Source organism: Electrophorus electricus, chromosome 1, assembly GCF_013358815.1.
Source record: "Electrophorus electricus isolate fEleEle1 chromosome 1, fEleEle1.pri, whole genome shotgun sequence".
Taxonomy (NCBI): Eukaryota; Metazoa; Chordata; class Actinopteri; order Gymnotiformes; family Gymnotidae; genus Electrophorus; species Electrophorus electricus.
This window is the reverse complement of record NC_049535.1, coordinates 19,556,933-19,583,285: the sequence shown is the minus strand read 5'-3', so window position 1 is coordinate 19,583,285 and position 26,353 is coordinate 19,556,933. Positions and strand designations below refer to the sequence as shown.

Below are 26,353 nucleotides of genomic sequence, written 5' to 3'. Positions count from 1 at the left end.
TTTGATCTTCTAAGGAAAGCTTTTAGAAACTGTTCTCGCTGCAGATTTGGCCGGTATTCCAAAAAATAAATAAATAAATACAGAGCAGGTTACTTCACATATTATTTTGTAGGAACTAACCTAAACATATTTTGGATGGGGGGAGGGAGGCTGCGATGTATCCGTGAAATCAGAGTAAATCCTAAGGAGTTAACTAGAATGTTAGTCCGTTTGCTCGGTTTGCTCTGGCCTGTATCTTGGTAAATTGAACTTTCTGATAGGTATCCTTTCCCTACTTGCATACTGTTTCAACCAATCTCATTTCACTCGTCTTTGTATATTGGCCAATCAGAACCGATAATTTCTGAACGGTTATTGTTCGCGCTTAAAATTTTACCCTTCCAGCAGCGAACTATAAATGTAGACACGATTGGCTGTACCTAAGATCTTTGACCTCCTGTACCGCCAAAGGCAGTTACGGGGCTCACGTTAGCTCACCAAAAAACTGTAAGGTAAATGATTAAATATTTTGCTAGTAATGCAGATAGTTTTTCTGTTTATGTGAGTGTAAGGCGTCTTTAACTTAGTTATCTAACCTTAACTTGCATGTTTACGTCTGTCTGACTAATAAACTGTTAGCTTTATGAGGTAAAAGTCAGTCGACAATAAAAAAAAAAAACCAGCTAGCTAGCTAGCTAACAACTATCATCAAAACATAATATGGCTTAACAGCTAGCTAGACAACGCTAGGTTCTCCAACTAGCTATAATTCCTTTGTTAAACTAGCTAGGTAGCTAGCTAACACAGTAGCTAACACCAGTTATCCTACATTGGCAGCAAAGTTTGAGAACACTTGAGAATCTTTGTAACGCTTATTAGCCAGCTAGCTGCAAACCTTGTTCGAACGGCAAATGCAGTCTAGCCTGCTGGGCATCATGGGGGTTAGCTTACTAAGCTAGCTAAGTAGTTAGCTAGCTAGTTACAGTTAGCTCTTTGTTAAGATATTGGTTTAAATGGGAGAGAGCGAGTTATACCCATCCAGCTAATTAATTTTCTCATTGCCCCTTCAGCCTGATCAACAGGAACGTCATGAATCTAGGAGAGGAGTCTGAGCTGGAGAGGTAAGTATAGGTTAGCTAAGATATGCTCTCTCTCTCTCTCTCTCTCTCTCTCTCTCTCTCTCTCTCTCTCTCTCTCTCTCTCTCTCTCTCTCTGTATTATTTATAGATAAAGAGATATTAAAAATTGTAATGAAGGACTGCACAGCTATTGAGGAATCTTTATTCAATGCATCCTGTTTCTCTGGAAACATTTTGCAGTGAGCATTTTTGAAAATCTCAACTTCAGTTCACCGCTTTTACTCACCTGGAAGCTTAAACAAATGTCAAAATCCAGAGAAACAGGAGTCCAGTATTAGCTAAAAGAGATGATAAAACTTACATTGCTTTTGGGTAGAGGAATCTAAGTGAAAATTAATTCATGCTGATGAAATACATGTGTATTGTAACCTCAATTTAAGAAAATTGGAATAAATTATGGAAATAAATTAGAATTTACCAATACTCCGTTTGTAGGTTTTATGCTAATAACTCACAATATTCAGAATGTTCCATGAATATTCACTTGTCCTATTGAGAAAACCACCCATTTAATCATTTTGATTCCACTGTTGCGATGTGATGTCTCTCCGCTGCTGCGTTCCCTTCATTAGCTTCCAGTAGCTACCCGCATCAGATTTAAAACCTTGATGCTTGCCTACAAAGCCAAATATGGCAGCCCCTCTGTACATGATGTCCGTGGTCAAAGCCCATTCTGCCCCTGGTGTACTTCAAACCTCAAGTACGGCTTGGCTTGAAATACTATACTTCAAGTTTCATGGAAGACAAGCATCCATCTCCCAGATGGTGCAATGAACTTCCGCTGGCTGTCCCTTGCAGTCTTCAAATGAAGAGTGAAAACCCATCTATTTGTGGAATATTTAAATAACCACTGCTCCTGCACCTATCTTGAGTAACTGAAACTCTAGTACTTATTGTAGGGTATTGTTTATTGCATTTATTATTTTTAGAGCTTATGTATTTTTCACTTCTAGGCATCAGCAATGATCCCTGTATTTCAACATCATTCTTGTTCAATGGTATCTTGAACCTATTGTATTGGCTAAGGTACATTTATATGAGTAAATGACAAAGTACTTTTGTAAGTCGCTCTGGATAAGTGCGTCTGTCAAATGCCATAAATTATTCGTCAGATAGTTCTAAATAGGCTTCAATGTATTATGTGCTACTTTGTGTAATACTTTTGAGTAGTATGAAGTAGCATCATTTTGAAATATAACTGTTCTTATTGCTAGTGATGAGGTAAACTCCCACATGACAGAAAATGAGTGACTCCTTTGGTAGATGGTGCGGTACCTCAGAGTGGGCTTTAGTGGGCTGGTGACAGCACTTCATGCGGGGCTCTAGTGTGAATATTTTCACATTAAGCTTAGTGTGTATCTGAAAAATAAGCAATATGAGACTTAGAAGTGACAAAAAAATAAATGTAATGTTGTACATGTTGTACCCGAAGATGAGATCTCTTTAATCCAATGTGCCAATCAATTTTTCACAACAAAATAATGCAAGTGTAGAGCCCTGTTATGGCAAACAAACAGTAAAAAATAACAAACTTGATTGGATAGAAAGGGGGAAAAAAGAATACATTCATAATTACATTGATATACTGCGCATATATTAACTTTTGTGTCCTATTTAGTTTAGTTAGACTATAAACATGAATGAAAACTGTTCTAAGCATGGGCAAAGACTATACAGGAGGTTCTCATTGGCTCTCATAACTTCAGTGTCAGTACTAGAGAAGTATGTGAGGGGATATCCTCACACATGCAACCAACTGTATATATTAATGATGTGGTCAAAAGAATCATGAGAATCTTTTATGAATTATATCTATGCCTGTAACTTTGGTTAGAAGTTAAGTGTGGGACCTGTGCATACAAACAAGAATCAAGGTAAAAATGACTCCCATTGACTTTCCTGCTTTATTGTAATGTCAAAACAGATTAGCTTGCAGTATCTTACACTAGGTGTGTGTGTGTGTGTGTGTGTGTGTGTGTGTGTGTGTGTGTGTGTGTGTGTGTGTGTGTAAAAGTAACAGCAACCTGTCTGAAATGGATGATGTGTCAGAGCCACACAGTGATTTCACTATCAACGTAAAGGCCACAAAGAGAAAACCGGCCGTAGCTCTGGGAACAGCGGTGGGTGTTTCCCCACTGTTGAAACACAATCATAACATAGATTTACCACAGGCTACAAGATTTAAGGTCTTAATGAGAGACCACAGTGACTAAGCACAGTGCTGTCTTTGGCACCTCCCTTACCTCAGTTTCCCAAAAAACGACAACACAGGACAAAGGTTCATCCTCCCACCAGCTCCAGTCCTTCCCAGCCAGACACACCTGGATCCCCTATTACAGCAAACAGCACTCTTCCCCAATTGCCTGAATTGTCTAAAAGACAGAAGAGTGAAAGAGGAAAGAAGCAGTCTAATGCAGTGCACATGTATGAGGCTGTGCAGTCCGGCCAGAGTGCATTTGTGGTGAGTAAAAGTATAGAGGGGACAAATCAAATATTTAAAGCCATCTGTTGTCTTCTACTCGTAACACTCATGATTTGATGCTAGTGACCAATTTGACAAATGGAATCCATACATATTAGTTGTTTATCACCTATTTATTAACCATCACATAAGATGTTACAGTCAACATCAGCCTTAACTATGGTGTATTGCTCAGTTTCTGAATTTTCAAAAGAGAGTTAATACAATAAAACCTTATTTTTAATTTCACTTGAAGGTTTTTGATTTGCATATTTGTTGCGAAGAGTGCATTTTGAAAAGGATAATTTAACATTTTTGAACATGAAAATTTAACATCTCTTAGAATATACTGGAATTAACTGGAAGCAAGATTGAAGTCTGGCACTTTATTTGAAATGAATGCAAAGGTTTTATGTATTATGTAAATGTTGACATGAATATTTTAGCATTTACTTGGACTCATCCACTTAAGGGTTAGAATAAAAAAAAAAATTGTACTGTTAACTGTAGATGATAGCATTGAAGCATGGTTGTTTTTTCTAAGATATGAAAATATGGTAAACAATAATGGTGAGGCTCAGTCAAGGCCATATCTACACACTTTAGGGAACAAGGGCAGGTAATAAAATAATTTTGAGAAAAGTATGAAATCAGTTCTTTTTATTGTCTATAGACAAACGTAACTGGATTTAGCAGGGCTTTTTTTATTCTTACAAGTCTAGGAGTTTAAGATTGGAGGCCAAGGATAGGGCTCAAGGATATAATTTATTTATTTATTTTTATTGTTCTGCTCTGTGCAAAGTGATTTACTGAGAATTGGTTAAAAAGGTGTGCAGCTGCATCAGTGACACGTAATCAGATGTCCAGTTCAGTCGCAGTCCATGGCCAGGGAGTATGTCACAGTTGAGCAGGTCAGAAAAAAATGAATCAATTTAGATGTTTTGCTCTGTTCTAAGATGTTTTTTTTTTTTTTTTCCTGAAACAGTTGTTTCAGTAATGTGTTTTTAATGTGTTGTTCCAGACAGTGGTTGATGATTGGCTTGAAGGCTATAAGCAAGATCGTGAGGAGGGACTTCTTGAACTCATTAATTTTGTGGTTCAGTGCTGTGGCTGCAAAGGTGGGTCTTTTAAAGGGGTTACCAAGTTTATGAATTCCACCCCTGGCCTGGGCTCATGTAGGCCATGCAGGAAAGGGACACATATCTGAGCTTTAGTGACACTTCAATGAAAGAATCAAGAAGTTCATCTAAGTTATAAGGATCGTGCAGCAGAAGATTCCACATAGAAATGTCAAAGTTATAGAAAATACTTAGTACTTAATGATGCCTTACTGAAACACTGTTGCTTCATCTTCAACCATCGCAGTTGTTTTCCCAAACTGTTTTCATTGCCCAAATCTTTGCAGTCACATTTTCATCTTCCCAGGTTTATTTACACAGTAATTAAGTCTCTATCTACTGAATGCATTCAGATGCTTCATTTCTGCTATTTTGCTGATATGTTGCTGATAGTCTGTTAGGTGTTTATTTAATCTAAAATGGACCATTCAAAATGTCACCAGAAACATCTGCTTTAAAAATATTAGATTGCTTGGATAATTAGTGGGCACATTGAATTGAAATAAAAATCTTTTTAGGAATCAAAATGACTAATAAATCATTGTCAGTCTTGTCATTTGATCCCATTTACTAAAAGGAATTGGTGAAGAAAACCTACCTATAGAAAGAATAGTCTGACTACAATTTTCTAAATGCTGAATAGTGTTGAAATTGACCTTTTGTTTTAGGTGTAGTGACCAGGGAAATGTTCAACAGTATGCAAAATGCTGACATCATCAGTCACCTTACTAAAGAATTTAATGAGGTAAGCATGTAAAGGATTATGGATGAGGGTTTGAGTTAATGGGGCATAGATATCCTAAAATATTAATGTATTATTTTTTAAAAATCCAAAGCGTCTTACAATTTGGACTGAACACAACTTGAACAATTGAGAGTTAAGAGCTTTTCTTGGGGACCCAACAGTGGCAGCTTGGGGCTTGAACTGGCAACTTTTTGATTACTATTCGAATTCTAGCCCAAGACTGCTCTTGACAAAGCAAATAGAGACACAAAATTTGCCAGCATGGAGTGCTTGTGGAAATTTGTTGCCAGTTAAATAGAGTCCAATAATGGACATTTCTATTTATGTTACTGAGAATTCAGCACTTGGACAACAGGAACCTTTATAAATGCTGCTTTACAGTTGATTTTAGATGTCCGGCATTCAACTAAAAAAACTACAAACTATTACTTGAAATCAATCAAACCAAGTGTTTATTGAATTTAATGGCATTAGAAAGATAGAAGGTTTTGATGCAGTTTGGATACAGTAAGTAATAACTTAAGTAATAAGTTATATTGATGTCACTAATGTTGCCAAAACGCATCTATGGCTGGCCAACATAAAATGTTTGACATGTAAGAAATAACAAGAAGCACACCTTTGCTTTTTAAGCATCTTTAGTTCTTGGAATGTTGTCAAAGACATCATTATTTACATACAATATCTAGGGCCCCTTTCAAGGACCTGTTTTGGACTTTTCCACTTTTTGGTGTTTGACTCATTGTTAAGTGCATTCTGTTTTTTTTTTCCCCTCATCAATCCACACACAATATTCCACATATCCAATGTAATATAAAACAAAAAAAAGCTTGTTTTTCAAATATATTTAAATTTATCATGGTGATATCTATTGGTTAAATTTTTTTACCATATTCAGCTGTAGTGTCTTGCCTTAATAATAAAAACTGAAATATCACATTTATATATGTATTCATACCCTTTGTTATAATAAAGCTTTGGTGCATCATACTTCAATCAGTTTTCCTTGAAATGGTTCTACAACTTCATACCTGTGCCTAATTGAAAATCAAATTGATTGGACGTAATCAAAAAACGAGTGCACCTGTCAATATTTGGTCTCAGTTTTTGTGTGTGTCAGGATGAAAAGTAAGCCATTTGATCAACGCAATTGACCTAAGAGCTGCAAGACAGAATTTAGTCAAGGCACAACTGGAGAAAGATCCATGAATATTTCTGTAGCATATTAAAGTGTCCAAGAACACAGCAACCGCCATCATTCTTAAATGGAAGAACATGAGAATCACCAACAATGTTCTTGGATGTGGCCAAACTGAGTAATCACTTTGAAGATTGGTTGCCTGTCTCAAAGGAAGAAGCCATGGTCGTTGGAGTATTGTGATTAGACTGATGAGAAAAAGATGAGTGAAGCATACCAAAATGGAAATTTTAAAGGTTATGGAAACTTTCTGCCTTTAATGTACCTGGGGAAAAATGTTGCAGAGGGTGTACACTGTTGGTAATCAAGTATATGTAAGTTTACTTTGAAGATCTCAAGTCAAAATACTGTTTTCAGTTAAACAGGCATTTTTAAGCTTCTGTATTTGTTACTACTTTGTTACTACTACTAATGCTTTTATGTTAAGTGTTTCATGTTACTGCTATAAAATTAGACAGGAAGGATTGCACTCTCTTCCCTGCAGGACTCAGTCAGTTACCCTCTTGTAGCGAGTGGCACCCAGGGACGGCGTTTCCGTGAGGCGCTGTGCGAGTTTCCATCTCAGCTAGTGCAGCGTTGCCAGAACAGCTTGCTGTATGACGAGTTTCTGTTTTCGTCACTACTTGCATTCCTCACAGGCCTTGCTGATTCACAGGTCCGATCTTTCAGACATACCAGCACACTTATTGGTGAGTGCACCCCCTAAAATCTATTACAGAATCGGTTGAACGACCGATGTGTACCGGTGGGTCTTAGGCGATTTCATACCTCTCTACCATTTCTCTTCCTCTCCAGTTTCTGTACACTGCAATAAATGGAAGTACTACTTGTCCTCAGACAACACACTATACCTCCTTGAGTTTAAGCTCTATAGACAAACAAGTACCAATAACGTCATTGTACAAATGAAGGAAGAGAACATTCTGGACCACTGCTTCATTACTCACTATTAAAAGATAGGCATTGTCTTGTCACTAATACATTAACCTTGCTGTCATACAGTTTCTGCAACGAAAACTATTCAGATTAAAGCATGGGTGAGAGACAAAATTCAATTCATACAATTTTTGTTGATAAACCATAGTTAGCTGAATGCAGGCAGCTTTGTAGGGAAAAGGAGGCAGCTGTTTGATTACACATTTGAAATGGCTTCATTTATTTTATTAAACTTTTTTCTTTATGGTGTGTTACATGTGCACTCACCTGGCAAACATGCTACTATTAACATTCCAATTGGCATATTTATTACCTGTAATGGAAACCTGTAAAGTTTCTCCACCACTGCAGCCAGGCAAAGTTATAATTATCTTATTCTCATAAGATTAATGCTATGGTCCTTTTATATTATTCACTACCTCCTTGTTGTGGAACTGCATAAACAAGAGATGCGAGGGACTTCCCATTTGTGATTTATTGTTACTTGTGGCTTCATCTAACTGTTGCAAAGTAGAAAGTGATGTAAAATGTTTCTCTGTGCAGCTTTACAAGATAGCTGGCCTTTAGAAACTGAGGACCACCAGTCAAATTCTGTGCTTTCTTCCGAGAGTTCCAAGACTTGTACTGTTGACACTTGTGTGAAAAGTAAAATTAAATACCAATAAAATTAGGTCTGTGAGATGTTTTAAGTGCACCACCAGCCCTATATTACTATTTATAATGACCTGGCCAAGTTGAGTATAATGAATACGTATACGTCTTTGTGTGCAGCAATGCATTTGATGTCCGCTATAGTTGAAGTGGCTGCAGTAGTGTATACACAGGGAGAAATGACGCAGAGACGCTGTCAGCTGGAGAAAAACAAGGGTGTCAAGCAAATAGCCACCGAGAAACTGGAGGAGCTGCAGAATTCATACAATGAGGTTATATAACACTTACACACCAAATGTTCTTCCATAAAAAAGGGATTCTTTGTTATATTGCATGCTGTAAAAGCCAGATGTGTGGTATTTGTGCTTAATTTGTACATGTACAGCTGCTGGAACATCAGGAGGAATTGCGTTCTCTGATGAATGGCATCTTTAAGGGCGTGTTTGTGCATCGCTATAGAGACAGAGTTCCAGAGATCCGTGTCATCTGTATGAAGGAGATGGGTGTATGGCTCAGAGAAAACCCCACCTCCTTCCTTAATGATGGGCATCTCAAATACATGGGCTGGATGCTGAATGACAAGGTTTTTTGCACACATTCTGTCTTTCTCTCAGACACATACCTACTGAGTGTACCTTAAAGCATTAAGTGATTTAGTCCTGTAACATTGGTCTTCTTTAGTGCAATCCCCAAAGACTTAAGCTTATAAATGAGTCAAGATGTAATAAAGCCCTGCTTTTACCACCTGTACATAATTAATAATGTTTACAGTGGTGTGAAAGTGTTTGCCCCCTTCCTGATATCTTTTTTTTTTGTTTTTGTTTTTTGCATGCTTGTCAGACTTTAAATGTTTCAGATCATCAAACAAATTAAAATGTTAGACAAAGATAACACAAGTAAACACAAAATGCAGTGTTTATTATTAAGGGGGGACATAATTCCAAACCTACTTGGCCCTGTGTGAAAAAGTGATTGCCCCCCCCCCCCCCCCCCCCCCAAATTAAAACATAAATTAACTGTCACATCACATCTTTGGATAGCTGAATTCAATTTCTCTAGCCACACCCAGGCCTGATTACTGCCACACCTGCTCTCAATCAAGAAATCACTTAAATAGGACCTGCCTGACAAAGTTGAGTAGACCAAAACATCCTCAAAAGCTAGACATCATGCTGCGATCCAAAGAAATTCAGGCACAAATGAGATACAAAGTAATTGAGATCTATCAGTCTGGAAAAGGTTATAAAGCCATTTCTAAAGCTTTGGGACTCCAGCGAACCACAGTGAGCGCCATTATGCATAAATGGTGAAAACATGGAACAGTGGTGAACCTTCCCAAGAGTGGCCGGCTGACCAAAATTACCCCAAGAGCGCAGCGACGACTCATCCAAGAGGTCACAAAAGACCCCATAACAACATCCAAAGAACTGCAGGCCTCACTTGCCTCAGTTAAGGTCATTGTTCATGACTCCACTGTAAGAAAGAGACTGGGCAAATATGGCCTGCATGGCAGAGCTCCGAGATGAAAACCACTGCTGAGCAAAAACATAAAGGCTCGTCTCAGTTTTGCCAGAAAATATCTTGATGAGCCCCAAGACATTTGGAAAATATTTTGTGGACTGACGAGACAAAAGATGAACTTTTTGGAAGGTGTATGTCCCATTACATCTGGCGTAAAAGTAACACTGCATTTCAGAAAAGGAACATCATACCAACAGTAAAATGTGGTGGTAGTATGATGATGATGATCTGGGGCTGTTTTGCTGCTTCAGGACCTGGAAGACTTGCTGTGGTAAACGGAACCATGAATTCTGCTGTCTACCAAAAAATCCTGAAGGAGAATTTCCGGCCATCTGTTCGTGACCTCAAGCTGAAGCGCACTTGGGTTCTGCAGCAGGACAATGATCCAAAACACACCAGCACATCCACCTCTGAATATCTTAAGAAAAACAAAATGAAGACATTGGAGTGGCCTAGTCAAGGTCTTGGCCTGAATCCGATTGAGATGCTGTGGCATGACCTTAAAAAGTCGGTTCATGCTCGAAAACCCTCCAATGTGGCTGAATTCCAACAATTCTGCAAAGATGAGTGCACCAAAATTCCTCCACAGAGCTGTAAAAGACTCATTGCCAGTTATCGCAAACGCTTGATTTGCAGTTGTTGCTGCTAAGGGTGGCCCAAACAGTTATTAGGTTTAGGGGGCAATCAGTTTTTCACACAGGGCGATGTAGGTTTTGATTTATTTATTTTTTCCCTTAATAATACAAAATTTAAAAACTGCATTTTGTGTTTACTTGTTATCTTTGTCTAATATTTTATTTTGTTTCATGATCTGAAACATGACAAGCATGCAAAAAAAAAAAAGATATCTGGCAGGGGGCAAACACATTTTCACACCATTGTGTATACCATACTGCATTTATAAAAGCCTTAAAAACAGAATTTGCAAAAAAACATTGACCTTAAAATCTATTTTGTCTGTTTGCCCCCCTCATTCCCTGCACAATATCGGATGAGCTTCATTTTCAAAGGGGATTGCTAATCCACATTTTATTGTTTTACTAGCCTGACAATATTAGAAGAATATAATATCTTATTTATCTCTCAAAATTAAGACTAATCTTTAATGAGTTTTAATGAGAGGCATGTGGTTGTTTAAAGGTTTTGGCAGCAGGTCTGGGTGCAGTTTTTGCTGGGTGCAACCCTGAGCTCAAGGTCAGCATTTAATCTGTTTCTGTATTAGTTTTTCTAATATACCAGAGTACAAAAAAAAAAAGATTCACGGAGGTATGCTGTACCAAAATGAATGAACACATCTACAACTTTACCAGCCAAGGAGGAAAACTCTTGACTGCTTCAGAAAAATTCTCACAGGTTGTCCAGGTGCTCAGCTATGGCCTGAATCACATGGGAATGCCTGTCTTCTCCAGAATCACATATGCCTATCTTCTGGAGGTAGACAGAGAGGACAGGAAACATTGACACTGCTCCTGTAAGCAGTAGGGGCTTCCACACACCAAGACGTACTGTGAATCCCTGAATCTATTTTCCAGCTCCAGAATGCTGTTCTCCTTCCCTTGATGCCTTGTGTTCTTTTTGTTTAGCTTGTTGAAGATGTCCACAAGATAAGTCAAATGTACTCAAATTCATTTAGTCAAATTCACTACTCTTGACAACTACATCAAAAACCTCTCCTAGGACATATAGTACTGCTTTGCTGTCTACTGTCTCGTGTATGATGTATAATTGGTGTGTTTCACATGGGGGCCATTCTGTGAACATGAGCTGTAAAACCAGACTTAATCCCAGTCATTCCCTTTGCTCCAAAAAATTGGTTGATTCTGGTTTGTGTCAACCTGCCTGAAAATTTCCTCTCCCCTTGCAGTTTTTTGTAGTTGACCACAGAAAATCATTGCCACTGCTCTCCAGTTATTAGATGCTCTCCAATGGCATGGGACTTCTTTACCTAGGGGTGGTGGTAGGGTTAGGGGCTTGTAGAGGTAGGGGTAGATTAATTTGGTATGATGTCTTCAGTGCTGCTCTATTACCTCTGAATGCCTGTTGGATGGCAGAAGGAGTCACCTGTTTGGTGGTGTTGGTTTCCATTCTTTCAGACATTGTTTAAAGTATATACAGCCAGCTTTGCAATCCATTATAACTACTGCCATCGATTGGGGAAACACTGCACTGGGGGGAAAAGTAGAGTAATACACTCCGCACCATGTTATAGGCTTCTGACATCTACTTAAACATCTACTATCAAAGAATTTGATGTTGTAAGCATGTCTCTTAGAAAAAGAACAATTAGAAAAATGTTTTTTATTATTATGCATTGTAGTCTGTTTATCTGTTTTATGTGTGAGCAAGCTCAGTTTGTGCATTCAGAAACCTTTTAGAAACATTTTTGGTAATTTAGATAGTTGATGTGTTATTCATTAATAGTCAGTTTTGATGTACTGATTATTACTTAAATAGTTGATGTTGGGCAGAGTATGGTGTGGCTTGTTAACTAAATTGAGTTTGACATCCTTGATCTACAGTTTTGCTACTTTTTTTTTTTTTTTTTTTTTTTTTTTTTTTTTTTAAGATAAATGCAATGGAATCCTGGTCTGTCACCTCTTTTCATCTTTTTCTATTCTCTGTTGCTTTGCACACTAAATAAGAAATGCACAAAATATACAAAAATCTCAGAGTTAATAGTGTTCCACAAGAATTTGTTGTCAGACATGTGAAGTAAGGCCATCAGTGTGGAAAAAGAAACTGTTTTAACCAATTTCTTTAGTCAGCGTGGAACAACATGATGCAGCTTTGATTACTTGTCCTTTTGTAATAAGTTGTCCTGTTCTTTCAAGTTTAAGGCTCAGGCCTTATTCTATGAGTGACTGACAGCCTCACCTATGATGACAAGTGCATAAACAAGAAATATAAGGAATCTGTGGTGGTATTTCTGTATGTCATATCATTTAGAAAGCTGCCATCATGTGCATTATGTACAAACATTCTTGGTTCATTTAAAACAGCTCAAGTTAATGATTTAATATTTGCATTGCAGCAATTTAAATTAAGAATATAAGAGTATACTGGCTAGGAGTAGTAAAAGAAAGATTGTGTATGTGTGTGTCTGCTGGTTTCCACAGCAAGCCAGTGTTCGCCTGCAGTGTGTGTTGGCCTTGCAAAAGCTGTATGCAGAGAGAAGTTTTATCAGCCGCCTGGAGCTCTTTACCAGCCGCTTTAAGGTGACCTTGTAGTGGTTAACTTGGGGTCAATAATAAATATACAATGATAGTATGGTATATTTTAAAATTAACAATTTATAACTTGGTGCCTAAAAATATGCAACATAAAATGATTAATATAATTTTAAACCAGACTTTTTTTTTTTAGTTTGGCAAGGAATTTTGCAATATACAGGTAACTCAACAATGATGTTCCTGCTATTGTTACATCAGTTAAGAATTGCATTTTTATAAAACTGCATAATTTCAGAAAGAGTACTAAAGTACTGCTTTTTTTTTTTTGTTTATTTGGTTTTTTTAATGTTAATACACATTAATCACATTACTTTAATGTGTATTAATGTGTATAAAGTGTTCCGAGCATTCCCAGTGGGTCCTTTTTATTTCAGCTGCTTCTCTAATATATTAATTTATTCTAAGTATATTCTTCATTTTTCTGTTGATCTTTGCTTTATAATTTATTTGATTTAATTTTTATTCCATCCTTCTGTAAGGCCCTTTGTATACCTTGTTTAGAAAGTGCTATATAAATCAAGCTTATTAATAATAATAATTATTATAATAATTAGTGTGCATAAAGCTGTTCATAAAACTTTCTTTTAATAGTGTAGGGAAATTATCATTTGAATTAGGAAGTATGTAGGAAGTGAACCTTAAAGTGCAGCACATTGTGTAGAGTGAAATGTAAATGGTATAAAGAGTGCACATTGTTTTAACAGCAATGGCAGATGACAATTCACATTGTGCAATACACAAAATCACTTGATTACTCAAGGTTGGTGGTGCATGTATTGGGATTTGTTTGTTTGTTGTATGTCTGACCGTTTTAACATACACTGTGTTCTGAAGGAGAGGATGTTGAACATGGTGATGGATAAAGATCCTGATGTGGCTGTGGAAGCAGTCAAATTGCTGCTGGTTATTAAACAGTGAGTATGTGTACAAACGTGCCAATTTTCATAAATGATTTCCCATCTATTTTGAAGACCCTGGCATGTTGACTGCTCTGACGTGTATGTGTGTGTGTATAGGAGGGTAGAGGACTGTCTGACAGAAGATGAGTGTAGTTCTGTCTATCCTCTGGTGTTTGCAGCACACAGAGGACTGGCCTCTGCAGCTGGCGAGTTTCTTTACCATGTGTGAGTATCATTGCTGCTATTATTATTATTATTCACCACCGATTCAGCGATCCAGAATTGTTGCTATCTGTCCAACTAACAGCACAAGGGTGTTACCTGTTTTGAGGTATGGTAAGAAGATTTTACTGTAAGATAACACATGTTTTGAATGTTTTGATTTTACTCCTTGCTTAAATGAAGATAACTAGTTTTCTAGGAAGATTAAAAAAACAAAACATACAACATTGATTTACTGTTCATGTGCATGCATGCGCATGTGTGTGACCTTGTGCATGCGTACAGGCTGTGTACTGAACTGGGACCCTTATCAGAAGGAGAGCATGAAAAACACAGCGCAGCATTCCTTAACCTGCTAACGTGCTTCTTTATTCAAAGCAAGGTAATATCAGCATTATTGTAAACCAGAGGTCATTCCTTATATTTGGCATGGGACAAACTTTTCACGGAGCAAATACATTCAAATCAAATGTAAATTTGGCCACAAAGTAGGCATTGCCAGTTAGCTAGCAAAATAGCTAAGAAAAATTGAATTATTGGAATTATTGGAAGGAGAAAATTTGATTCATAGAATTGCCATTGCAAAGTGTTGTTGAGAATATTGATAATTGATCCACTGCAGTGTACAATGATAATCTAGTGTCATTGTGTGTCAGTATCACGAGCATGCTGCCTACCTGGTGGACAGCCTCTGGAATGTAGCAGGGTCAGAGCTGACTGACTGGAACACGATGACGTCACTGTTGTTGTATGACAAAGGAGCTGGGCAAGGTGAGTCTTCTGTGCATTTAGATTAAAACATGTTTTCACAGACCTTTCTGTCTACAGTTTCAAACATTTGAATATATATGTTGCATCTAGAGCAGTGGTATTCAAGTCTGGTCCAGGACTTTGTAATCCCTTATGTTTGATTAAATGATTAATGTAACTGGTTGACTACTTAATCATCGAACCTGACTCCTAAAAAAAGGGAGTGTGGAAAATCTGTAGGACCTGGATCATGAGTACTGTGATTTCAATACCTCTGGTCTGGAGGATTAGGTGGGGCTCCTTCTGAGTGTGTGTGTGTGTGTGTGTGTGTGTGTGTGTGTGTGTGTGTGTGTGTGTGTGTGTGTGTGTGTGTGTGTGTGTGTGTGTGTGTGTGTGTGTGTGTGTTAGGCCTGGAGGATGCTGAAGAGGGTGCGCTTATTGATATCATGATGTCAGCTGTCAGACAGGCAGCAGAGGCCACAGGCCCTACATCACATTTAGTCGGGAAGAGAGTAAGAGATTACAGGCATCATAGAATAAATCAGGAATGTTCTTATTCACATTGCGCTAAATACCTTTGTCATTATACAGTATTTTCACTAGTATTTATTTACAATATTTCTAAAATACATTTTTTGAAAGTAGAACTATTGGCTTTGAGTCATTAAGGGTCTTGAGTCCACTGAACTAATTTGGTCATAATTTGATCATTATATGGAGCTGTGCTGCTGTTCTGTGTATTGCAGAATTTGAGTGTGAAAGGCAGGAAGCTCCAAGCTCAAGAGAGAAGGCGCATCACCAACCACTTCATACTCCTGCTGCCCCAGTTACTAGCTAAGGTGAAAATCTCTTCATAAACACAGTTGCTTTCTTTTCCTTAGCAAGCGCAGGGACATTTGTATATCTGCATTGTAAATTTAAAGTATAATCTTAATGTGAAAGTGTTCTCTCTCTCTGTCAGTACTCATCAGATGCTGAAAAGGTGTCTTCTCTTTTAAGAGCACCACTTTATTTTGAGCTTGAGGCCTATTCCAGCACAGGTCGCCTAGAAAAGGTAATCTGGGATCCACAGGGTATAAATACATGGGTAAATCAAGGGAACCAAGATACAGCTGAAACTAATAAGGTACAGAGATCAACATAACATATATCAGGGAAGGAGACAAAAACTGAAACAAAACCACAAGACAACATTGCTACAGGAATACAATAAAACAACATCAAAAAACAAAATGCACATGGAGCTCATTGCCACAGGAACCACAATGCCGGAGGGGGAGTATGTGACACATGCGTGCTTGAGTGCTGAAAGCATCAAGAAAAGGAAATGTCCTGGTGTCCCCTGTGAAGAGATTCTGCAGTAATTAAACTACATCCATCCGTAACCATATTGTTCATGTAGCCAATTTGGTATAGATGCGGGACTCTTACACTGGTAGATCTTGAGTGAGTGAGCTTTTTCTGCATTCAGTGCAGTGAAGGAATGGATATGGCAGCATCATTTCAGATAGCTATGCAAAACTGGTTCAGATTTGTTTAAGTATATTTTGTTACAATACACTGTTGTCATCCGGGACCAGGAGCATTCATGTATAAGCAGTAAATTAAAAAGATGTTAGAGGTTATTCTTTGATGGAAGGGTATGCAATAGCGAAATGTCTCTGTGTCTCTCTCTCTCTCTCTCTCTCTCTCTCTCTCTCTCTCTCTCTCTCTCTCTCTCTCTCTCTCTCTCTCTCTGTGTCTCTGTTTCCACCTTTAACCCAGTATTTGGAGATGATGATGTCACAAGTTTGTGAAATTATGGAAAAGCATCACGAAGAGTCTGTGTTGGAGGCATGTGTGCACGTTCTGTGTGCGTTGTGTTCTGATCGTTACACCTTCTCCGTTCGTGCTGAGAGAGCCGTTAGCCAGTTTTTGGATGCAACCGTGGAGAAATTTACTGCACACTTATCCAACCTACTTCAGGTAATTATCTGCACTTACCTGTAGTTACATTTCTCACTGCAGGAATCTATACAATACATTTTATCGGCACTTGTAGGGATAGAACATTATTAATTTAAGGGGCAGTGTGAAATTTAGTAGTATCAAGCAGATTGCAATCAGCTGAATACCCTTCCCTCACTCCCCACTGCTTCCTTTCCAAAAGCATAGCAGATCCAATGGAGGCCATCAAATCAAATCAGTTTGTCACATACATAGTCATACATGGTACAACTAGCAGTGGAATACTTTGATAAAGTTAACTGATTTGATTTGAAGTTACTTGTGTTGGTAATTATGCCCATGTCCAGCAGAAAACAGGCAGCTTCAGGGTCACTGAAAGCATTTGTCCTTCAACAGCGATTTCCATTTCAGAATAGCCACACCAAATTCATGTTGCTGATTCAGTGTAAAAACAAAAGGCGCTCTCTCGAGCGAGTGATTGGTTTGTCCATTCTGGGCTACTCTAGAATCATGGTGGCCTCTGTTGGAAGAGGACCTACTCCCTATGTAGATATGAACAGCACATTCTAAGCTAAGAAACAATGATACGTAGTTACAGGTTGTTCATGAAAATAATGAAAACTTGGTTTTGTATACTATATTCGATTTGTATTACTTGATCCCCCTAAATCTTGTACACTGCTCCATTAATTTTTTAATGCACTTTTATTAAATTTCCTAATTTTTTAAAAAGTAAGGGAGGCGTCATTGTGTTGTGGCTGACTGGGTGCCATATCCTGAAGCCCATGCTAAATGCACCTTACATAGAGGTTGTAATATAGGATCCTTTTTAGGAAACAATCACCTAGAAAGTAGCATATTCTGACAGTTCACCAACCGTGTGCTTAATGTAGTGCATTTATGGAACTTTTCATCTTAAAATGAAAAGGAATAATACACAAATTGTATAATCTTGCAAATATATTTTAAAATTAATAAGTACTTTGAAGATGAATGAAAAAGCAAAAATAATTAAACAAAACAATCTTTTTAAGCCATAGTCCCCAAGATGAGTCTGATGTGCACATTTTAGGTGTGCTTAACATAGTACAGACACACAACCTTACATTGTTTAATTTTGTTTGTCTCAGAACGCAGCTGATGAGGATGATGTGTACAGTGCTGCAACCTCCATGAAGAGGCTGGCGGTCTTCAGCAGGTAGAATTTTGTGTGTGTGTGCACGTACGTCTATGAAGGGAAAGTTGAAAAATGGCATTTTATGAGGTTTGTGTTTGTTTCAATGGGAAAATCAGCAAAATTAGTACCCCAAAAAAGTAAGAAAAATGTAATTTATATAGCACCAAAGTGCTTTATAATAAAAAGAGAAAGATCACCACCATCTCCACATACAAACCTACATTGACAATAATGTTCAATTCTCAGTTCACAATTCAACAGTTTAACAGGTGCTTTAAGCTAATCAATCATAGCTGCAATGGAAGTTACTCAAGTCATAACTCGGTGACATGCTAAGCACATCATTCTCCCATGAGACTGTGCAAGAAGTAAGATGCTGCTAGATTCCAACCAAAACAAAAATTCTTTAGGGGAAAGTGTTTTCTTTTCTGGTTTACCCACTCCTTACAAACTAAACCTTTGGAAATTATTACACCCATTACAACAACTACATAATAATGAATGGAGACAGAGGGGAAGATTAAAAAAAGGTAAACAAAATATTGTACATATCTGTAAACGACAATGCCAGCCAAGTTTACCCCATGATGCAGAGCCACAACCTTCAACAGGCTGCTGAGAAGTTAGTGACATTGTCCACTTAATTGACTATAAACTTTCGGCACTGGACACCAGAATCTCACTAGTAGAAGTACTGCATAAGGAATTCCAGGCCATATGTGAATGCCTGGCATGGAGCCAAAAACAAATTGCATCACAAACCAAAGAAGACCAAACAATACTACAGTCTGTCAGTGAACTCACTACAAAACTGTTAAAGAAAACAGAAATTAAAAACTTCTGGATTTACAAGCATACAGCATGATATAATATCGTTTTCTCTGGGATCCCTGAACAAACTCCTGAGGACCCTGAAAACCTGTTGAAAGATTTCATAATCAACAAACTCAACTTATCGCCTGAAACACATCCATAACATTCCAGAGTTGTAGACAAACTTATGTTGATGGCCAGTTGTACGAAGAAAAAATTATCACCTCTTGGCTGCACAAGTCTCTCTCCCTCTTTCTCTCCCACATCTCTTTCACACCTTCATTCTATTTCATTCGCTCATGAGGCCCTGCTCATTCGCTCATGAGGGCCCCCCCCCAAATAAATGTTTTTTTTTCTTTGCCCCTAAACTCTTCCTTCTCCCTCTTTTTATGCTCAGAAATAAGCTATAATTAGTTTTTTTATGATTTGTTTTTGGTTACTTTTGCAGTACAACATGCATTACGATACAGTATATATTATGATGTGTATACTTCCACATGCATTTACTCATTCATATTTCTAAACAACAGCACCATATTATCGATATATGTTGCAAAATGTAACTTACTGATGTGCTATCATAAAACTTTGTAAGTTGGAATATTTGTGGTACTGGCACACACACAAACATTAAGATCCTACATTATCTCACTAAATTAAGAGCAGATTATCTATAATACAAGAGAACCATCTTTCAGAATCCACCCAGCACAAATTAGTCACTAGAGTTCAGTCACATTTTCTCTTCATTCCAAAATACCAAACAGAGGTGTATCTATCCTGCTAAATAAAAATATTTAATTTAAACACAACTCCAATACAATGAACCCAGAGTCATTATAATTAACATTAACATCAACACTGCTATAACCATTGCAAATATTTGTCGTCTTAATAATCCATCTTCCGAAGAATTCTCCTTTTAATCACCAATCCACTCAGAAGTCACTCACACTCCTGTACTTGTTTTTAATTAGCAACTCGATTATACATAATATATCAAACATAAAATATCACCCCATTAATATCAGTCTCTCACTCCTGTCTCACTTGCAATTTTAAACATACACCTAAACAAAACTTAAGATGGTGTTCTAACACATCTCTATTGAAGGACCAGAAATTTAATAACTATTTCAAAAGAGAGTGGGCATCCTTACTAGAAATAAATGATTCTCCAGAGACTTCAGCTACATTACTATGGGAACTAGGAAAGCATACTAAGAGGAAAACTATATCCTACTGCTCTTACAAGAAAAATAAAGAACTTGAATCTAGTTTAGAACACACAATGAAGGAATTAGAGAATAAGATGGTGGACAGCACCACAGTTGAAATTCAGAATGTTTTAAGAAATGAGATTATAAATAAAAACCATTCTTGTTATGACTTGGCCATGAACACTTTGAATATAACAATAAAAATGGAAAATGTCTAGCAAATCTTACTAAATGCAATAAAGGAAAAAAAAAACACTGAAATCTCATCAATCAAAGACTCAGCAGGAAAAATCATACAGACACCAGAGGAGATTATTTTTAAAAACTTCTACTCATCTGGTCATGATTTAGTAAAAGAAGATATCAGTCTCTTTCTCAACAATATTAACCTGCCAAAACTAACAAAAACAAAAAAAAAACACTTTAGGCGAACCAGTAACATTTAAAATAATTTCATAATACTATTAATCAGATGACTACCAATAAAGCACCTGGCCCTGATGGATTTCCTGCTAAGTTTTATGAGCATTTTTTGCCCATACTACCCCTAATTTTATTTATAATGGTGGAAGAAATAAAACATAGCATAAAATTACCCTCTCAAATGAAATATAGCAACCATCTCAATCTATCTAAAACCCAACAAGGACCCTACCCTACCCTCCAGTTACAGACCACCATCACTTATCTATGTAGACACACAAAATAGCTTCTAGGCTAATGTCTTGCTATCATCTCATCACTAATACACCCTAATTAAACCAGTTTCATTAAAGGAAGATGCGCAACTACTAACATGTTATGTACGCATCACAAAATTTCACACTACGTTGAGGTAGTAGGCAAGGATTCTCACTCTCTCCAGTTATGTTCTCAATTTTTATAGAAATGTTAGCTGCCGTTTTTCACCAAAATACAAATATCAAAGGTATTTAGACATCAAACCTAGAACACAATCTTTCTTCTTAACCCCACTTCAGTTACTTCTTAACCCCACTATAGAAACTACTTTCTTCTTAACCCCACTATAGAAACAATAGAAAAATACTCCAAAATTATCCTTTAATTAATTAATTGGGCCTAATGAATCATCCTTCCACTTAATATGAAGATATCAAACACACCAGACCACACTTTAGCTATCCCCCAAAGTTCTCAGCACAACATATTTGGGTATTAAAGTCTCCACCCAGCTGTCAGAGCGGCATAAACTTAATTTTAAGCCTGATGACCTTAATTGTTAACCTTCTATTATCCCTAATATTACCAAAAATAAACTTACTCCCATACAACCCCCTTTAACCTAGTTTAAATCTTTATTTCCAAATTTTACAGGAAAAACAAACCGCCAAGAATTAAATTAACGCTGCAAAAATTTTAAATGCACCAAGACCTTGAAGCTCCTAATTTTCAACAATATCTCTTTGCAAATGAACTCTAGAGCATTCTTATATTGATAAAGCCTAGTCAGTTAGGTGAACCTTGGAGAGAAATAGAACAAACCTTAACCAGTAAAATCCAAATCTCAGATAAACTTGCCATTTATTAGCCCAACACCCTTGCTTCTCAATTCCAGTGATGGCTAGCATTCTGACAGCTTGGAGGAAACTACACACAATTACAAATTACACCAACTAAATATACACTCATATGGCATAAGCCTGACTTCCCACCTATTAAAAAATCAATTTCAAGCACATCTTTCAAAGATAATAATTTTATATTGTTCTCATGTCTATCCCAGATCTATGATATCGGGAGTAACCAGTACCTAGAATATCTACATCTTTTAAATCAATTATTTTCTCAATAAATATAAACATATCAAAAATATCAACATACCTCCCCAATCTTGGATGTCTTTAATATCTCTTCTTCAAATAAACACCTATCCACAATGTAATATTAGTTTTATTAAAGGATTTTTAAATTTAATTTATTTATTGCAAGTTAATTTCAAAATCAAATTCAATGATGTATAAATTGCATGTAGGAAATCAGATGATCTTTTAGTTACTCCCACTTCTGATTTTATGGTCACAGATCCTTAAAAACACATTTAATATGACTAACAGTGCTAATTTGCATCTTATTCAATACAAAATTATTTAGAGTACACTACACTAGACAAAAATGATTTAAAGTGGGATTCATAGATTCCAAAATCTGTTCACTAGACACTGCTGAACACTGTTTACTAGACACACATGATAACTACACTCATATTGCATTGTATGCACATGAAACACTTTTGGCAACAATTTATTGATCAATTCACCACATTATTAAAGCTGCCTATCCCCCTCTCCCCATCACTCTATTAGGATATATGTCAACTGTAAGATTAACAAAGGTAAACAGCAAAATGCTTCTTATGGTACCAAAAAAAACATACTAACATTACTCACTGGACAAACTTTCTTATAGATATCAATGGAACACCTTTCAGTTTTGATAACTGCGTTCAGCATGACTTCATTAACTTTCTGCAAAAGTAATATCCCAAACTCAGATTGAACTCAACATCAAGACCCCCCTCCCCCAAAAAAAAAGGCTACCAATATTCAAAGATTTATCTTAAAGGTTACAGTTCTTTTGATAATGCATACATAAACAACCACTCCACATAACTATCCTTTGCATGAATGCTCCCACCACATGACACACACACACACACACACACACACAAACACATGTACAATCATGCATACACACGTACAGTATCATAATTTAATATTGTAAGTAGTATTGCCTTAAGCATATATGTTGAATGTCAGATATTTTTTCCCCTTTTCCGGTTCTTCTTTTATTTGTGGATATGTCTTCTATATATGCCCTCCTTCTTATTAAAGGCCACATATGTAGATTCATTAAACATATTATTAATTATTAAGTACTGTAGGACCTCCAAAGAGGGGTGGTGGTGGTGGGCAAAAAAGCATGTGCACAACCTATGCATGTGCAAGTCCAGTTAAAGTTTTAAAAACAAATCAGAGACACTTTATAGTGGATTCTATAATCCACCAGAATGCATTGGAGCCAATGCAAGGAAATCAAAATTGGAAATAATTATTACAGGACTGAGATCTCTCATCTGAACGAATTGTACATCTCAGAGCAGAGGTTATGATCCAGTTCTGGACAGAATGTTTGAGCTCATGAATGTGTGTTTTGTGTGTGTGCTAGTGCCAGGGATATAACTGCCTGGAAGCTGTTGGATCCATGTTTTTTGCTTCTGAAGACTGGAGTGGAGTCTGGGGAGATTGACCAAGAGGTATCACAGACAAAAGACAGAACTGTACCTGTGTGTTGTTGTTATCTGTGTGAATGTTTCTTAACTGTTCATTATTATCTTTGTAACTGTTTCATAGTTAATGGTCTCTGCAATGAGGTGTCTTGCTTTCCACCTGCTGTGGGAGAGAGTGAAGATCTCACATGTAGCTGCTCAAGCAGACAAGGTAGCTTATCTCTCCTCTGTTCCTTTCTGTTAGCTTCTTTAACTGCAGAAGTGAGATAACAGTGTTAAGTGACACTAACAGTAGGAAATTCTTCCTTGGCTAAAGTAAGGAATCAGGAGGCTGGGATTCTGAAAGATAATTTACTGTAGAACACTCATAGTCCAGTTCTTTCCCATTGTAACCTGACGACAGTTTTGAAAATCACACTTTACACTATACAGTTGTTAATGATACTTCCCTTCTGGGATACTGTCTAGTAAATCAGGAGATGATATGCAATAATTAGCTAATTTGAATACAAAGAACATGAGAATCAGCATTTGCACTGGAAAGTGTACTATGAAGATTTGGGGCAGCACTGGCAGTCAAATATGTGAACTCTTGTGTCCTTGTCTTAGACTGGATTGAACATGTGACTTCAGCACACAACATTCTGCATGTATGTGACATTTTGTACATGAGTTATCTGTAGGTGCACAGTTTCACTTCAGTGTAAATGCTGGGTTTCTCAATCAAATGGGTAAACATGTGGCTAGTGAACTTGTGGCCAGTTAAAAAAAAAAATCCCCCTCAGTCTGTTATTCTGTAAGGGTCTGGGATCATTTCTGCTGTTGGTAAGCTTGGTTTGCTCAAAAAACTTGTATGATCCTGATAATTAAGTTGATTGGTATAGAGACATAGAGTAGATTCTGCCATTCTTGAGATTTTTATTTTAAAGGACCCTATTAATTATATATGCTTGTGTATATGCATAAGGATAAATGTATTGACACACATACATACAGAATCTTGACACATTTTTATTCATTTGGTTGTTTAATAAATATGATCACCACTGTATCAATGGAATAAACGTTCCACTGCCAAAATGCATGTACATCTTTGTGATGCTGCTCCTGAAACCATCTGTTATATAGTATTTTGTACTGTGCCCTTCTTTTTTTGAGTATATTGTTTTTGTGCAGCAGAGATTCTGTGTTAGTATTACCTGAGCCTCACCAAAATAATTGTATGATTGTCCTAGATTGTCCTGAACATCACAAATTGACTTGATATCAGAAAAGAGCGGGGTCAGTAGGCCTGAGTGGTGCTTGTGTTGTCTTAGTCAGGCTTTCTGTTTAGTCTGTCTTATCCAAAATGGAATTCAGAGCATTTGCATTGGTGTTCCCTCTGCATCTGATTATATTTACTTTTATGCAGCATTTGATTAAAAAATGGTTGTTCCAACAAAATCATATGAATTCATGTAGGCATCTTCTTTTTCTTCTGTCCTCAGGCTGGGCTAAAGACACTGCAGAAAGAAGTTCGATCCTTCTATCATTTATGTCAGAGCTGCATATCTCTGGGTCAGAGGCACGTTAGAGACCAGGTATGTCTTTCCCATTCTCTTCCTCAACTTCATTAATTTTCCTTCACCTATATTTGGTACGGGAGGATTCACGTGTCAAAACCTGTAATGCCTTATAATTTTAGGCCATTTATCTAATACATTAAATGCTATAAATGTAACTATAAATTTGAAAATTAAATCACAATTGAATTTACTAATTAAAATCACAGATATTATTTACTAAGAATATCACCATTTCTTATTTTTAAAATAACTAAATAAAGGTGCACTATGACCAGAATCTCATATCCTGATATGATCATATACAGATAACAGTACTTATCACGGTATAGCATATTTTATGTAAGTTCAATAAATGGTTTATAAAATGACCACATGGAAATACATTTGTTTATATTGCACTGAATTATATACTCAGCAACTAAAATGTGCTTACTTATGTACATCCTTATATAAATATAATCAAATAAAATATAATATAATAAAATATTGAAATCTGATTATTTTTGTCCTTTTATTTAGAACCTTTGTGCAAATTTTCAATTACACATACAAAAATATAAAATTTTGAATGTATAAAATATACAAAAGGTAAATAGAACACACTTCAATTATAGTTGCAAGCAAAATATAGGCCTAAAATGTGAATATGGTAAAAAAAAAACAAAATCAAACATGCAATACTCTTTCACAGCAGAACTGTTTTAAATGTAGCAGCAAACAAAAATGAATACTGGCATTGGTATATAAAATAGGAAATGTAAATATGGGACACTTTCATAACAAAATAAACAATATGTAACGGTGAGCGGTAAGGAGGTGGACGCATGTGCGGAGAAGAGCGAGATTTATTATGGGCAAATACAAAATCAGAGTTGTTGTAGCAGCCCAGGGTCATGGAGCCAACACGGAGAGTATGGGGATACATTACAAACAACCAAAAACGCACGCATTCAAGTAAACAATGAACCTAACAATCAACAGTAACCATCAAACAAATGCACGGATTCAGAGAAACACAACCATTCGAATAAACAACAGCCAAGAGGTAACAGGTAACACAACAGGGTTTAAGTACGTGAACTTAACAAGACTAGAAATGAGGAACACGTGTGGAAAATAAAATGAGGCGCAGAGAAAATGAAACTGCGGAATGGAACTAGAATACACAAGACAGGGAAAACATGGAACATGGAAGCTAGGAGGGACTAATCGTGACAATATAGCATAATATGAAACAGTAGACATTGTTGTTACATGATATATAAAGCTCTGGAAAAAAACAAAAGACCACTACACAATTATCAGTTTCTCTACTCTAGCAATTGATGGTTATGTGTTTGACCAGGCTGAGCAGTTTTTATTTTATTTTATCTATTTTATTCTATAAACTACTGGCAACATTTCTTCCAAATTCCAGATAAAAACGATGTGTTTTGGAGCATGTTTTTTTTAATGGAAATGACTAATGGTCAAAATAACAAAACAGTTACAGAAATTTCAGACCACAAGTAATGCAAAGAAAACAAGCTCATATT

General features: G+C 36.7%; 1 protein-coding gene across 1 annotated transcript in view; it reads left to right on the top strand.

Annotated features, from left to right (window-relative positions):
• The first annotated feature begins 1,068 nt into the window (after positions 1-1,068).
• The window catches only part of LOC113571418 (cohesin subunit SA-3), a 47,378-nt gene continuing 22,093 nt past the window's right edge, over positions 1,069-26,353 (top strand). Inside the window, exons 1-21 of the mRNA XM_035524216.1 lie at positions 1,069-1,100; positions 3,133-3,238; positions 3,367-3,579; positions 4,601-4,697; positions 5,366-5,442; positions 7,125-7,329; positions 8,348-8,499; positions 8,613-8,810; positions 12,865-12,963; positions 13,813-13,892; positions 13,995-14,102; positions 14,385-14,481; positions 14,756-14,870; positions 15,258-15,361; positions 15,596-15,688; positions 15,811-15,903; positions 16,614-16,814; positions 17,927-17,994; positions 23,193-23,280; positions 23,378-23,464; positions 24,741-24,833. Coding sequence (XP_035380109.1) covers positions 1,069-1,100; positions 3,133-3,238; positions 3,367-3,579; positions 4,601-4,697; positions 5,366-5,442; positions 7,125-7,329; positions 8,348-8,499; positions 8,613-8,810; positions 12,865-12,963; positions 13,813-13,892; positions 13,995-14,102; positions 14,385-14,481; positions 14,756-14,870; positions 15,258-15,361; positions 15,596-15,688; positions 15,811-15,903; positions 16,614-16,814; positions 17,927-17,994; positions 23,193-23,280; positions 23,378-23,464; positions 24,741-24,833 — 2,406 coding nt within the window. The remainder of the gene's footprint in view (positions 1,101-3,132; positions 3,239-3,366; positions 3,580-4,600; positions 4,698-5,365; positions 5,443-7,124; positions 7,330-8,347; positions 8,500-8,612; positions 8,811-12,864; positions 12,964-13,812; positions 13,893-13,994; positions 14,103-14,384; positions 14,482-14,755; positions 14,871-15,257; positions 15,362-15,595; positions 15,689-15,810; positions 15,904-16,613; positions 16,815-17,926; positions 17,995-23,192; positions 23,281-23,377; positions 23,465-24,740; positions 24,834-26,353) is intronic.